At 47.3% G+C, this 16,393-nt stretch overlaps 1 protein-coding gene across 2 annotated transcripts; it reads right to left on the bottom strand.

Moving 5' to 3' along the window:
- Positions 1–1,006: 1,006 nt before the first annotated feature.
- LOC132464404 (C-Jun-amino-terminal kinase-interacting protein 1-like) lies at positions 1,007–15,660 on the bottom strand. 2 transcript variants are annotated; one of them, XM_060060760.1, is made up of 12 exons: positions 15,310–15,660; positions 10,643–10,718; positions 8,495–9,349; positions 7,642–8,160; positions 6,617–6,811; positions 6,065–6,140; positions 4,874–5,040; positions 4,263–4,366; positions 3,518–3,628; positions 3,181–3,251; positions 2,581–2,679; positions 1,007–2,307 (listed from the first exon to the last, which is right to left on the bottom strand). In XM_060060760.1, the coding sequence occupies exons 1-12, from the start codon at positions 15,379–15,381 to the stop codon at positions 2,235–2,237; spliced, it is 2,418 nt and encodes an 805-aa protein (XP_059916743.1). In that variant the 5' UTR covers positions 15,382–15,660; the 3' UTR covers positions 1,007–2,234. The 2 variants fall into 2 exon arrangements, with proteins under 2 accessions (XP_059916743.1, XP_059916742.1); XM_060060759.1 differs by having other exon boundaries at positions 8,495–9,358.
- Positions 15,661–16,393: the final 733 nt, after the last annotated feature.

A 16,393-nucleotide genomic window follows, 5' to 3' on the forward strand; every position in this document is an offset into this window, starting at 1 on the left:
GAACACCATTAGTAAATGATGACTAAACCATGAGTTAACTGTTGGTGCTTATTACTGTATTAACTCATGTAAACGCATGGTTCATTGATGTACCCTTATTGTAAAGTGTTAGAAAGCCTTTCAATTGCTGCACTTCTGTGGAACCGCGAGCACTCAGCCCCCATGTGGACGGAGGCGGGAGTTCTTTGTGGGGCTGGACACAAGAAGGGCCGCCCTCTCTGGCCCAGAGCCTGTACCACCACACAGTCCAGGCCCCTGGCTCGGCGTACAAGGCCAAGAGGGTGGCGTTCCCCAGGAGCCCCCGGGCACATTCCAGGCATGCGTTGGCCAATGTCGTGGGCTTTCTTTGGTCAGGACATTTTGTGTGGCGGGGAGCATTGCGTGCGCACACACAATCACGCGCACACACATGTGTTTGTTGTTTTACTGGCTGGATGTTAGTGCAGCCTCTGGTGCACAGTCGGTCCTGAGAACAGGTGCACCTCCTGGAGCCCTGCTCGGGTCCCACCAGGTCTGTCTGGCACTCAGCCAGGCTGCAAATAGCTTTGATGTGAGTCAAAAATAAATCTTGTTTATAAATGTGATTTATTGACAATAATTACTGTCACCACCGTGATCTTATATATATATATTTATATCTTTAAAACACTGATATGCAGTGATACAGACTGGACATGATGTCAACATTATAGTGATCAACCTCCTTAAAGTACACCTAAGATGATGCCCGTGCCACACATTAGTGACGACTATTTTGAAAAGCCCATTATACTCAAGAGGACGGAAGTTCAGCACTGCAATGAAACAGTAACTTAAGTGATGCTTGTGAGATATATATATATATATATATATATATATATATATATATATATATATATATATATATATATATACATAAACACAACCATTCCCTGGAAGCAAGACATCTTAGGTGTACCATATGCCATATCTTGCGACAGATAAAACGTTGATTTAAATAGACATGACTTTTGTAGCCACTAAGCTCTGTGATCTTCAGGCTTCTCCAATCAACACTCAACACAGTCATTACCACTACACAGAAAATAGGCACTGTTCTTTTTTTTCAAAATACAGGAGACAACTGTCCAAACATTTCCTCTTTCACAACTGCCACTAAAATCATAGATGCATGGCAGAACAATTGTCTGTGTAGAATCTTCTTGGATGGATTAATGCTGGATTCAGCCGAGTCCTTTTTTATGATTATGGTTGTTGTAGCAGGATAAAGCACATGGATGTCTCATGAATGTCTCACAAAAATCCAATTCAGAGATCTCGCCTTAATCTTCAATACAGTTTGTTCTCTTTCTCATAGCCAATAGGATTCAAGCTAGTAATGCGAAAGATAATGTGACTGCACTGCGATGTGAACGTTGCAATGGATTAATTGGTCATAGAAATGTTAAATTGCACATCTGTCATAAGGGCCTTGTTTTTAAAAGACAAAAGAACATCTTACACTACCAGGAAATATTGTGGAATTACGTCTTGGTTAGAAGCCATATTTGGATAACTTTGTTTAGGGATGGAGGAAAAGGATAAATCAAGCAGCAAAAAAATAGAAAGAGGGCACTTGAAATCACAAGTGATTTTCAAGAATTATCCCTCAATATCTTAATGATTGTCAAGTGTTGAGGTGGCTAATCTTGGGTTTCTCACCTGAAAATAATTGATCAGGTCTAGGTCCTCAGGTGGAGGTTTCTGTTTGCTTTGTGTATGGAACATTTCTGTAGGGGCCGGGCCCCTAAGAGGGAAGGGACTTGCATGGTTATATGAGTCTACATCCAATATTCAGTCAGACCGTGACATTAATTCTTCACTGGTTTGATGCCACGGTTGCACACTGAGTGGATTATAGTTGGCCTATACAACAATAATGATCACATTGTCTTTGTCAAATAGTTTTACATGCCATTATTATAACTTTGGGGAACCAAAAGCTGCAATCTACTTGCATCCATACGTATTTAAAGAGCCACAAATACACCCTTTGTGATTCCATGTGAGACACATAGACCTACCCTGACCTTCTCCATCCTCCTCCCTCCAACCGCGCCTCCATCAACTCATCGCAGTATCTCAAGTCATGTGCTAGTTGACAGGCTGCCATTGGGGAAATAAAAGGGAATGTCTACTACCCAGGTAGTTTGAAGAAACGGCATCCAGTTTGCTGTTTAAAAACGAGTGCAGTGCTTTACAAAGGACTTTAGGGTCTAGTCGATGAAGATGTCCTCGGTGGGACAGGAGTAGCCGATGTGTTCCGCGTAGTACTGCTGAAATGCCCTCCTAGCAGAGAAGAACACAGAAGAGGGACTAGCTTAATGCTTCATTCGAGTAGCAGCGTTGGATAGTGATGCTAATGTTGACACAATAAAACCGTATGCACGATGACAATACATTTTATTCATGCGCATAGCTATGTCTTTCATTTGAGTCAATTCATTATATTCAAGATTGCGTTCATACTGACGGAATAACATGTTGCACGCGTTCCGCCCTACAGAGAAGGAGGCGGGACTAGACACTAGAGAGAGATGAAGCTTGGGAAGTCTTCCTCACCCTACGGACTCAGCCAGAGGAAGGGATGTCTCGTCGGTCGTCACCACGTGACAGGCAAAGCGCTGCTGGTCCGGGTGCTTGCTAATGAAGCCAAAATACCTGTGGGGACATCCCCAAAAAAGATATGGTTAACGTCTTGGCCGTTGCAGTGTACTACAAAGCATAGGGTTTGGGGGGTGAATATGGTGGATAGAGGACAGCCTTTAAAAATGTAGTGTGTGTTTATCGGCTGCAGAGCGACTTGACAAACTGCTGATTGATTATAAAAGATACCCAGTAAAGTCGATGACTTTAGAACTTCAAATGAAGAGACCCAAACACCAGGCATATAAAAACCACAGAGAGGAACGGATAGTGTGTGTGTGTGTGTGTGTGTGTGTGTGTGTGTGTGTGTGTGTGTGTGTGTGTGTGTGTGTGTGTGTGTGTGTGTGTGTGTGTGTGTGTGTGTGTGTGTGTGTGTGTGTGTGTGTGTGTGTGTGTCTGTGAGTGCTTGTGTGCGCATGTGTGGTGGGGTTTGTGTTCTGATTATATACAATGATTTGCAATTTGATTTAAACCAAAACTTTGGTGTCAACTGGTTTCATATGACTCACAACTTACTTGTTGTGTTTTGGATGGCAGCCACAAAAGGAGATATTCTTCAATTGGAAGAAATGTGAACATTGGTCACCCTGAATGAAAGAAAGAGGAAGTTGGTGCGTGGTTTGAGTGTTGAAGAGACATTTTCACATCACCGCTTCTTATTTAAAGAAATAGTAACACAGAAAATATCAGACTTCTGTCGTGTAACACGTACAATTAAATGTTGAAGATTCTACATGAGAAATAGCTGAGATTGATAGACAGATAGATATCTAGATAGATAGATGATGCTACATCAGCCGAACAATTAATAAGAAAATAAGAGTAATGATGTTATAAGGAAGGTAGGTCCTACCCTGGTAGAGGAACAACACTTGTCCTGGGCACTGATCTTCAAACCAGACACACTAACCTCAAGGACACAGGCAGGTGGAGGTTGCATAGATATTTGCCTGTTACATGCAACCTGTAAAAGAAAGACCCTTGGTTTGAAACAAGACGATTTCAAGTTCTGAACCAATTGGTGAGTAATTTGTTGGGTTTAACGGTGCGATTCAGGTTACACAACAAAATCCTAAATTCCTAACCCTAACCCTGGCATTCTCATTAAATGACGCTGGCTCTCGGCTTTGCCCAGGGCAGTGGCAATGCTAGGTTGGGCTTCAACGCTCTAATCCATAGCAATATATTGGCAACGCCTGCAAAACTGACGCTGAGAGCTCAATCGTGTGGTGACTACTTTGGGATAAGGGGGGTCGTATAGTGGGGGCCTTTGTGAAGCCTTGGAGATTGTAACTGTGATGTATACAAATTCTCATATAATAGACTTGAGTTGACTCAGGCCTATTATTGACTATCCCCTGACTCAGATTGGGTCAGGGGATAGGCAGGGTCTTCTGGAATTGCAACCTAATTTCTAAGACAGAAAGGATTGAGGATGGTCCTTTTGGGCCATTATCAGGCCTCTCCCCCTTTAAAAAAATGATCACATCGAAATAAAGAAGAAGCTAGTGTTGTAAAACTCTTAGCGAAGAACCGGTTCGCCCTTGCCTCCAGAAAATGTTGATTTTAGATTCTAGGTTTTTCTGCCTGCAGTGTACCTTCTGCATTGCCGCACAGAGCACGTGGTTTCCCTGGTGGACCGGGACCTGAACAGAACCCAGGAACCGCACCGGGAACTGATCCATCCAAGCGTCAGTAGGAGCTGAGGATATGTGGAAGAGGAGAAGAAGAAGAGATATGGAAATGACGCAGAAGACATAAAATACAGGACATGAAAGGAAAGGATACCTGCTAAATATCAACCCGAAGGATGGTGATCAGTTGCGTATCTTAGTTGGTGATCTGTTGTGTATTGGAAGGATTCAGTTACGTATCTGAGGCAATGATCTGTGCGTGTCTGAGGTGTTGATCTGTTGTGTATCTGAGGTGGTGATCCGTTGTGTATCTGAGATGCTGATCAGTTGTGTATCTGAGGTGGTGATCCGTTGTGTATCTGAGATGCTGATCAGTTGTGTATCTGAGGTGGTGATCCGTTGTGTATCTGAGATGCTGATCAGTTGTGTATCTGAGGTGGTGATCTGTTGTGTATCTGAGGTGGTGATCCGTTGTGATTCTGAGGAAGTGATCAGTTGTGCATCCGATGTGGCAGTCAGTTGTGTATCTTAGATCGTGATCTGTTGTGATTCGGAGGTGCGAGGGTGGGACCCACCGTGGCTGGGCTCCTTGGAGACCCTGACAGCATAGTAAGTGGGGAAGATCCCAGTAGATCCGGTCCTCATGTTGTAACCCTGGCACCAAAGGTCCTCCGACTGGGACACCATCAGCACAGGGTCATCTGTCTCTAGGTAGAGCTCGTCAGCATGGCGGGGGACAAACCTGTGCAGGTTCAAGCAGGCATGCACACACACGACACATGACTGCAGAGGCACAATCATGCACGGGCATTATGGTGAATTTATGGATCCACCCTCACCTACTAAATAGATGGAACCTCAATGTTTAAGGACATGCATAGCATCACTGCAGAAACCCTGCGGCAGCATTTTGATTGGCTATGTGAAGAACTCAGCCAAACACCTCTGAAAAGGGAACTCCAAGTTCAAGTTTTGAATATAGAATAGAATAGAAGAATAGAATAACTTTATTGTCATTGTAACAAGTACAACGAAATTAAGTGCAGTCCTTGTTCAGTGCAAAAACATCACATTGAGGTAGTACCAGTGAGTTCTGCTCACCTCTGCCAGAGGATAAGGCAGTTTATTAGTTAATATGATATCCCACTGTGTCTAACCTAGCTACCATTAGTTAATATGATATCCCACTGTGTCTAACCTAGCTACCATTAGTTAATATGATATCCCACTGTGTCTAACCTATCTACCATTAGTTAATATGATATCCTACTGTGTCTCACCTATCTACCATTAGTTAATATGATATCCCACTGTGTCTCACCGATCTACCATTAGTTAATATGATATCCCACTGTGTCTAACCTATCTACCATTAGTTAATATGATATCCCACTGTGTCTAACCTATCTACCATTAGTTAATATGATATCCCACTGTGTCTAACCTATCTACCATTAGTTAATATGATATCCCACTGTGTCTAACCTAGCTACCATTTGGCTTTAATAAAAAAATGTTGCTTGCAAAGGAAAAGTCTGGCGTTGTCCAATTTACGACCCTGAATAATATCTACAATTATAAAATAGAGGTAGCTAACCATAACATCCATCAAAAAGAAGTGTGAATTGGATGATCTGATGAACGGGTGTAAAAGTGTCTGTGTGTATCTGTGTTAGTAACAACGTGTATGTTGTGCCCATGTGTTTGTGTGTTTGTTTGTGTGTTTTTGTGTGGATTTGTGTGTTTGTCGATGTGTGTGTATGTACCTGTAGACAGCTCTGTGGCTTTGCTGTTTCTCCACTCCGTCCAGAAAGCAGGAGAACACTCCGAATGACTCAGCACCTAAATTAATAATAATCGATCAGCAAGGGATCAACACATTGTCGTATGTGTACACAGTTAGTATTTTATGGTAGTTTAACAAACTGTATTTTTTCTGTACTTCCCATCTGTGTCTCTCTTAACTTATGTGTGTGTGTGTGTGTGTGTGTGTGTGTGTGTGTGTGTGTGTGTGTGTGTGTGTGTGTGTGTGTGTGTGTGTGTGTGTGTGTGTGTGTGTGTGTGTGTGTGTGTGTGTGTGGGGGTGCGTGCGTGCGTTCGTGTGTGTGTGTATGCGTGTGCGTGTGCCTGTGCGTGTGTGTGTCTGTGTGTGTGTGTGTGTGTGTGTGTGTGTGTGTTTGCATTACATCAATTAGGAATAGGTGATTGATGATGGTGAGCCTAGCGCTTTAGTTTAAACTTAAAATAATTGGAGAGTGTGATTCCTCTTTACATAAGATGTTCAAAGAGTGTTTGCAGACGATGCATGGGGAAATCACCGGTGGACTTGTACTGGTTGCCGTTCACAAACAAGTTGAGGAACTTCCTGGTTGCCGGTGCTTTGCTCTTAATGCTGGAGGGCTCCTCCACACTCTTTGTCACAGCAACCATCTTGGACTGCCTGATGAGTTTGACCACCTCCTCTCGCCTCGTGTTTTGTAGTTCCCTTCTTTTCCTCTCCTCTATCCTCTGCTCTAAGAGCAAAAAAAAACAAGGAACAAAGAGGGGTCAGACTGCTGAGGGGCAAGATGGAAGAACCAGTTCAACGATCGACATTTACGAGAGTGCATGCTAGCACCATTCATGTCACACTTAGTGGTGAAAAGGTGTGGGAAAACACTGGGTCAGACTTGATGAAGCATTTGTTTAGACCTGAATGTCATGCCGTTATTTAATAGATCATAATATATTACATTTAATGTTACATTACCTGTAGTAGTATCAATGCTCAAGGGTTTTTCCCTGACATTTCATCAACATAAATAAGAGGATTTCTTTAGGTTTCTATTCTACCCTCATTATATATTGAATTGTTTCGCCATGCATAAACATTATTTTTCATTATCTTGCATTGCGGCTTTCTATTTACCCATTAATTAGCATAACACTGCTAGCCAGTCTCTAGTTACCTGTAGGCCCTCTATGGCCTGCACAAGACACATAATTAATGCCTTAACTCATCAATACCTCAACTCATCCATCCCTTAACTCATCCATCCCTTAACTCATCCATCCCTTAACTCATCCACCCCTTAACTATTAAATCTCTTAACTCATCCATCCCTTAACTCATCCATCCCCTAACTCATCCATCCCTTAACCCATGCATCCCATCCCCCATCCATCCCTTAACTCATCCATCCCTTAACTCATCCATCCCTTAAATAATCCATCCCTTAACTCATCCATCCCTTAACTCATCCATCCCTTAACTCATCCATCCCTTAACTCATCCATCCCTTAACTCATCCATCCCTTAACTCATCCATCCCTTAACCCATCCATCCGATTCCCTCATCAGTACCTTGCAGCCTCTCCCTCTCCAGCCGTGTCCTCTCCTCCTCGTACTCGGGGTCCTCCTCCTCGTTGGCCGACTGGTAGACGGTCTCCGTGTCGCTGTCGTCGTCCTTGCGGCCCTTGGCCAGCTCCGTGGCCAGGTCCAGCTCCAGGGGCTGGCCGTCCGGCCCCAGGCCGTACCTCATACAGCTGTAACTCAATCCGCCCGGCGCGTCGCCCTTCAGCTGATCTCTGGTTGCGTCCGTCCCTGCCTGGCGGTTCTTTGCGTCCTTCCAGGGGCCGTGCGTCTCTCTCTGGGTCTCACCGTTGCCGTTGAGAGCGCCCACCGCCGACGGGGCCGGGTCGCCCTCGCCGTCCTCCTCCCGGATGTCCGTGTTGGTTCTGTCCGGCAGGGTGGCGGCGGGGCACAGGGGGTCCGAGACGGGCCCCTCTATGTCAGAGCTGATGGACATCCTGTTGGAGCCCGACTCGCTGTTAGAGCGGGACAGCGCCGTCGGGGAGCTCTGGTTCCTGACGTCGTTTTGTACTAGGAGGGGGAATAAAGAGCAGAGAAGGACGTTGGAAACTAATTCAAGAGCATACCCAACAAATGACCTAATGTTGATGGGCAGGGGCCAGTCTGAGACGTGCAGGTGGCTTGCCTATACAATCATCGTCTGTCAGTCAAATCCTGATGACCATCAAGCTATATTCCATAGCTTTAATACCTTTTTTTCTCATCCTTACATCCTGTTTTGATAGAAAACAATGTAACTGATAGGATGGATGTAATTTCCCGCTTCTCCAACTGCAGAAACGGCCCATTTGTTTTTTGTTCATTTCGGTGGAATAATAGGGCACACTAGGAATTGATGGTTCACCTGTAGCTTCTCTCCTGCGCTGCTCTTCCTGCTGCCTCTGCCGCTTGTTCTGGGACCCTCGGTTGTCACGGGAACCCGTCTTGTCTTGGAACACTCTGTTGTCGCGGGAACCCGTCTTGTCTTGGGACCCTCGGTTGTCGTGGGACCCCGTCTTGTCTTGCGTCTTCTCCGGGTCTTTGGGCCTCTGCTTTCGTGGAGCGACGGGGGTGCGAGGGACCACCATTGACGCCACACAAATGTTGGGGCCCGTGAGAAGGTTGCTCACCTTGCCGCCCCCTCCAGCCGCTCCGGTGGATCTCTTGCCACGGTCCCCGGTTCTGGACGCCGCCTTCCCTTTGTCCTCCACCTTCTGCGTCTTTACTTTGTGAACTCCCGTCGCCGCCGGCGGAGGTCCATTCCTCACCCGGCCCTCACAGAGCCGACCTCCTCGCTTTGCCACCTCTCCTTCTCCTCCTCCCCCTCTTCCTCCTCCTCCTCCTCCTCCTCCTCCCCCACCCCCACCTCCTCCTCCACCTCCTCCACCTCCTCTTCCTCCTCCTCTTCCCGCTCCTCCTCCTCTTCCTCGGCCAGTGGCTGTGCCTGGGCCTCTCTCTCTCCCCCCTCCTCCCCCACCTGCACCTCCTGCTCCTGCTCCTCTACGAGGATAACTTGATACACCGCTGGTGGAGTTCGTTTTTATCCTGTCTCCCTGCGGTCGGGTCTGTGTGTCTGCAGCTGCACCCGCGGGTGTGTGACTGTCTGTCTTTGTTCTGCCCCCCCCTGCTCCGGAGGCGCCGGGGGGCTTGGGGGCGGTGCGACGGCTGCCCAGCAGGACTTTCTCCCCAGTCTTCTGCGACCGGCTGGCCCCTGCTTGGGCTGACTCCCCTTAATCCACACACACACACACACGCACACACACACACACGTACACACACGCGCACACACACTCACACACATACACACACACACACGCGCGCACACATACACACACACATACGCACACACACACACACACACACACGCACACACACACACACACACACTCACCCGCACACATATGCACACACACCCACACACACAAACACATGCCACACACACACACACACATACACGCACGCACGCACACACACACACACACACACACACACACACACACACACACACACACACACACACACACACACACACACACACATGCACACACACATTTGCACACAATACAAACAGGTATACGATTATTTATTAGGTAATCAGTGGCATTCGGAACAGATTAGCAGAGAACAGTAAGACATGTGTAGGACTAAACCAAGCACTGAAACCAAGCTGCGGTGTGTAAACAAGGGAAAAACATGTTTTTATATGGACTAATAATAATAACTATGAACCACAGGTCAGAGAGTCACTTTTAAGGAAACCATATATATTTAGTTTGTGTAAAATGGCTTAATACAGTGTATTTGCATTTAACAATATTCTAACATCGCATTGCCTAGTTCTGTGCTCAAATATGTCATTATTCTAGTGCACATATAGGTAGAATAAGAGAACATTGGTCAACTTGCCACCATAGTTTGGTAGACAAAACGTTTTCGTCCAAGTATCATCACCCAATTAGATATAAAAGGGAGGTTTCATTTACGTTCCAACCAATCAGTGAATGCACAGCAAAGCACATACATTCAACTAAATAACAAAGTCAGCAGTAAGTGGAACGCAAGCAAGGCAGTTTCCCACCCCACACCTCCAACGTTGCCAGCCGACCCCATACAAAGCAGGGGGAATATGAGAAGGGCAAAACAAGAAGAATATTGGAGTGTCTCATCAATGATGTGCTTTAAAACGGGACCTGGGCTAGTTTGGATAATTGCGATGACAGAGTAGTGCAGGCTATAAGAACAGTGTTCTGCAGCACCTCTCGACATGGGTCTGCTCTGGGTTTTTGTGAGGGGGGGATGCTGACCGGAGGTTTGGGGACATAAAGAGGAGAAGGCTTCTGAAGCAGAGGCCAGAACATCCACAAACTAGGTCAATAATACACAAACACATATATGGATGTAAACATGTACTTGAATTGTCCCACTCTTTTGTCTTGCTGTAAGAAGTATATAATTGCATGGGTTGGTTGTCCCCATGCATTACAATTCATATTATGTGTGTGACGTAACAGACCTGTGATGCGGGGCGAGGCAGAGCGGCCATCTTTACAGCTCTCCTTCTTTGATAGAGAGTTGTTGTTGATGGTGTCCTGGTTAGAGAATGAGCAGAAAACAACAACAACAACCATTAAAAATTGAGACAACATAAATAAGGTCTGAGTCTTGGTCTTGATTGGTATCATTCAACTTTATCTTCATTATATATGGCCATTCACGACAACAAAACATTAAAATGTTTAGTTTTAAAGCAATAATCATGCACAGTGTAGCATGGTGGCTGAATTAAGCATAATTTTACATCACCAGGAAGTAGAATTATAAGTACCGGTAGTTTTATTTCTATCCGCTTATTGTTCAGATATTATGCAAATCAAAACGCAGTTAATAAGCATTCCAATTGAACGCATGTCTGCCAGAAAACTCCACTTTCTCCACAAGTTTCTGGTTCTCCATCACTGTACGTCTCACCTAGGGAGGATTGACAACATCATCTCCAGGAAGAGGCGGGACTATTGCACTGCAAGAGTAGGAAGTGACTAAACTTAACTCCACTATTATAAATTATACTATTACAAGTGATACTATCATAAACTATACTGATACAAATGATACTATTATAAACTATACTATTACAAATGAAACTATTATAAGCTATAGTATTACAAATGATGCTATTATAAACTATACTATTATAAACTATACTTTAACAAACAATACCATTATAAACTATATTATTAGAGATTATACTATTATAAAGTATGTTTCCAAACAATAATATTACAAACAATACCTTTATAAACAATACTATTATAAATGTACCTATTTTAATGCAAAGTACACATTCTGCTGACTTACTGCATTGCCCATAGGGATAGCTGAGTATAACAAAAGTATCAGGCAACAGAACTTTCTCCTATTGCATCACTGTACTCAGGGATTAGCTGGCTGCTTTTCATCAACAAAAATAACTGTAGTTTCTTTGATTGTCCTCTGCGCTGTGAGTGATATCGTGTTTGTATCTCCATCTTTCCTACTCGGGTTGCAACGTTTTCATCTCCCTGCTGCTGCGGGCTGCCATCTCCCCGCCTGTCCCTCCATGTAACCCGTTTAGAGGAGACCGCTGCTATAACCCCCACCATCGGAGTGGGGGTCTGATGGCCCCCAACAGCAGACTCACCCACCACCAGACCTACCAATGGACCTACCCACGAACAGACCCACCACCAGACCTACCAATGGACCTACCCACGAACAGACCCACCCCCAGACCCAACAATGGACCTACCCACGAACAGACCCACCCCCAGACCCGCCAATGGACCTACCCACGAACAGACCCACCCCCAGACCTACCAATGGACCTACCCACGAACAGACCCACCCCCAGACCCAACAATGGACCTACCCACGAACAGACCCACCCCCAGACCCAACAATGGACCTACCCACGAACAGACCCACCCCCAGACCTACCAATGGACCTACCCACGAACAGACCCACCACCAGACCTACCAATGGACCTACCCACGAACAGACCCACCCCCAGACCTACCAATGGACCTACCCACGAACAGACCCACCACCAGACCTACCAATGGACCTACCCACGAACAGACCCACCACCAGACCTACCAATGGACCTACCCACGAACAGACCCACCCCCAGACCCGCCAATGGACCTACCTACGAAAGACCTACCACCAGATCAACAGACCTACCTACCACCAGACCTACCACCAGACCAACCACCAGACCCACTATCAGACCTACCACCACCAGACCTACCACCAGATCAACAGACCTACCTACCACCAGACACACCACCAGACCCACCACCAGACCAACCACCAGACCCACCACCAGACCCACCACCAGACCAACCACCACCAGACCCACCACCAGACCTACCACCAGATCAACAGACCTACCTACCACCAGACCTACCACCAGACCTACCACCAGACCTACCACCAGACCTACCACCAGACCCACCACCAGACCAACCACCAGACCTATCACCACCAGACCTACCACCAGACCTACCACCAGACCCACCACCAGACACACCACCAGACCTACCACCACCAGACCTACCACCAGACCCACCACCAGACACACCACCAGACCTACCACCAGACCCACCACCAGACCCACCACCAGACCAACCACCACCAGACCCACCACCAGACCTACCACCAGATCAACAGACCTACCTACCACCAGACCTACCACCAGACCTACCACCAGACCTACCACCAGACCAACCACCACCAGACCCACTATCAGACCTACCACCAGACCCACCACCAGACCCACCACCAGACCAACCACCAGACCCACCACCAGACCAACCACCAGACCTACCACCACCAGACCCACCACCACCAGACCCACCACCAGACCTACCACCAGACCCACCACCAGACCTACCACCAGACCTACCACCAGACCCACCACCAGACCTACCACCAGACCTACCACCAGACCTACCACCAGACCCACCATCAGACCTACCACCAGACCCACCACCAGACCCACCACCAGACCCACCATCAGACCTACCACCAGACCTACCACCAGACCCACCACCAGACCTACCACCAGACCCACCACCAGACCAACCACCAGACCTACCACCAGACCTACCACCAGACCCACCACCAGACCTACCACCACCAGACACACCACCACCAGACCTACCACCAGACCTACCACCAGACCTACCACCAGACCTACCACCAGACCCACCACCAGACCAACCACCAGACCTACCACCACCAGACCTACCACCAGACCTACCACCAGACCCACCACCAGACACACCACCAGACCTACCACCACCAGACCTACCACCAGACCCACCACCAGACACACCACCAGACCTACCACCAGACCCACCACCAGACCCACCACCAGACCTACCACCACCAGACCCACCACCAGACCTACCACCACCAGACCAACCACCAGACCTACCACCAGACCTACCACCACCAGACCTACCACCACCAGACCCACCACCAGACACACCACCAGACCCACCACCAGACACACCACCAGACCTACCACCACCAGACCCACCACCAGACACACCACCACCAGACCCACCACCAGACCCACCACCAGACACACCACCAGACCTACCACCAGACACACCACCAGACCCACCACCAGACCCACCACCAGACACACCACCAGACCCACCACCAGACCTACCACCACCAGACCCACCACCAGACCCACCACCAGACCCACCACCAGACCCACCACCAGACCTACCACCACCAGACCCACCACCAGACCCACCACCAGACCTACCACCAGACCTACCACCAGACCTACCACCAGACCTACCACCAGACCTACCACCACCAGACCCACCACCAGACCCACCACCAGACCCACCACCAGACCTACCACCACCAGACCCACCACCAGACCTACCACCAGACACACCAGCAGTCCTTCCCACCATCAGACCCACCACCAGTATTTACCACCACCATACCCAATAGCACTACCACCATTCCTACCCATCACCAGTCCTTCCCACCACCGTGACCAGACCAACCAACCTCCAGACCCAGCCACCTCTCCTCCCAACCCAACATACCCATTTCATCCCTCTGTCCTTAAAGGTTGTTTTGGTCCTTTGGTTGTTTTGGTGCTACTTGCTTGACTCTTTCTGTGCCCCACGGTGGACTTTCAGTGTTGGGTTCCTTCAAATCCTTTTGGCCATGATCTTTTGATACAACTAGAGTACAACAAAATAAGCTTGATTGGATGGTGTTCAGCGTAACCTTTCTGATACATTCTGAGTCATGATGTGTGCAGTATAGCTAGGTATTTGTAGAACTGCTTTCAGTTTCAAAGTTCATTGACAGCATGTACTGCCAAATGGGAGGTCAGATATGCTATTGTACTACAGGATGCAAGAAGATAAAACAGCAGAATAATAATTTGTTCTCACGTTTATCATACCATTAAACTCGACCAATGTCAATTCATTGGTTTCCAATCCAGAGATAATAATACATATTTGTTTCCCATATGGTTCGAAAGGATAAAGAATGCCTGCACAATAGTTCTGTCATTTCTTCATTGGATGAGAGTATTTGTATCTTGATTATCGGTTGTATCGGTTGTCATATTTGGATGTACAAGGCTGATTATGTAAACCTCTTTAATCTTTACATTGTGATGGGGGATTCTTCGGTGTTAATAGTGTTATAATGGTTTAATGGACACATGATCTGGCACAGAAGACATTTAATCAGAGATACCTCACTGCTCCTTGCTGTCTTCTCTTAGACAAGATTCACTCATCCATACACTCACTCATGCATGTGCACGCAAACACAAACACAAGCACGACACAGACCCAGGCACTCACACAAACACACACACACACACACACACACACACACACACACACACACACACACACACACACACACACACACACACACACACGACACATTCACATGCACATACACGCACAGCGATCATCATTTTAGACAGCAGAGTGGTCTTGCTGGGTTATTTTAAAGACAGGATTTCATCTTGCAAGCCCAACAGACATTTCCAGAAAACGCACACACTCACACAATATACCAAATGGCGTCCCACCTACAGGATCTGCTGGTGATGGCTGAGCTGTCAGTAAACAGGGTCCTACCTGGGAGCGGGGCTGGGCCCGATGGGGGAAGAGAGCCAGGGTGGTGGGTCTCTTTGGTCGTCGTGTATCCATAATAACGCTGGGCGGTGGATGGCTCCACCCTTGACATAGATGGTGCCGCGGTGTCCTTCCTCCGTCTCCCTCTCTCCTGTATAGCTCCTTGCGTTTTATATTTCAGGTCGTTTCGGGGTGTGCCTTTGCCTGGACGAGGCCCTCGCCCAGCTCACCTCTCCCTCTCTCTCCCGCTCCCTCCTCCTCAGCATCGATCAGCTCTGGAGAGATGAGCAACACACAGACGCACCCTCCTCACCGCCTCCCTGGCTGCCCATTGGCCATGCCGTGGTGCATCGTCATCATGTTCCTCACGGGAGAGGGAGGGCGAGTGAGAGAGAGAGAGAGAGCTCGGGGGGAGTGGAAGAGAGCGAGAGAAGGAGAGAGGGGGGAGAGAGAGAGAAGGAGAGAGAGAGGGGGGGGGGGGAGAGAGGTTAAATAGAGACTGGGGGGAAAGACAGAGCATGCACAGATTAAGACGGAGGGAGAGGAATGGTTCACGGCAGACAGAGAAGACGGGAGGAGGGATGGGGGAAGTCAGGCCGACCAATCACAGGGAGGCATGACATCATCAGCTCATCTGTCTGCGGCTTACATTGAGTGAAGCTAATAGATGCTTATATCTGGTGTATCTTGTGAAATATTCTCTCTGTGTGTTTCAGATGTTTTCTTTGGAGTGTATAACATTAATGGACGCTGCCATGTGACAAGCTAATGTCTACGTACACATTATTTGGAGGCTATGTTACACAAATTGTTTGTATATATTGTTGCCGGTCTAAAAATGGGATTTATGTATTATTAATGTGAAAATAAGCATTGAGCCCACTCTAAACGGGGTGCAGCTACATGGATGCACCACACATAATGCAATAACAGTCTTCTTGCAGCTGTTATCTTTCAATATTTATATATTGCTTTTCTGTGTGGGAAAAGTCTTAAGAGAACTTAGCAAAGAATTGTTATTCATGTTGAACGCTAAAAGTGTTAATGATAATGACCACAAAGAATATATGGCCGGTGTTTAGTCACT

The sequence above is a fragment of the Gadus macrocephalus genome, chromosome 9, assembly GCF_031168955.1.
Source record: "Gadus macrocephalus chromosome 9, ASM3116895v1".
Taxonomy (NCBI): domain Eukaryota; kingdom Metazoa; phylum Chordata; class Actinopteri; order Gadiformes; family Gadidae; genus Gadus; species Gadus macrocephalus.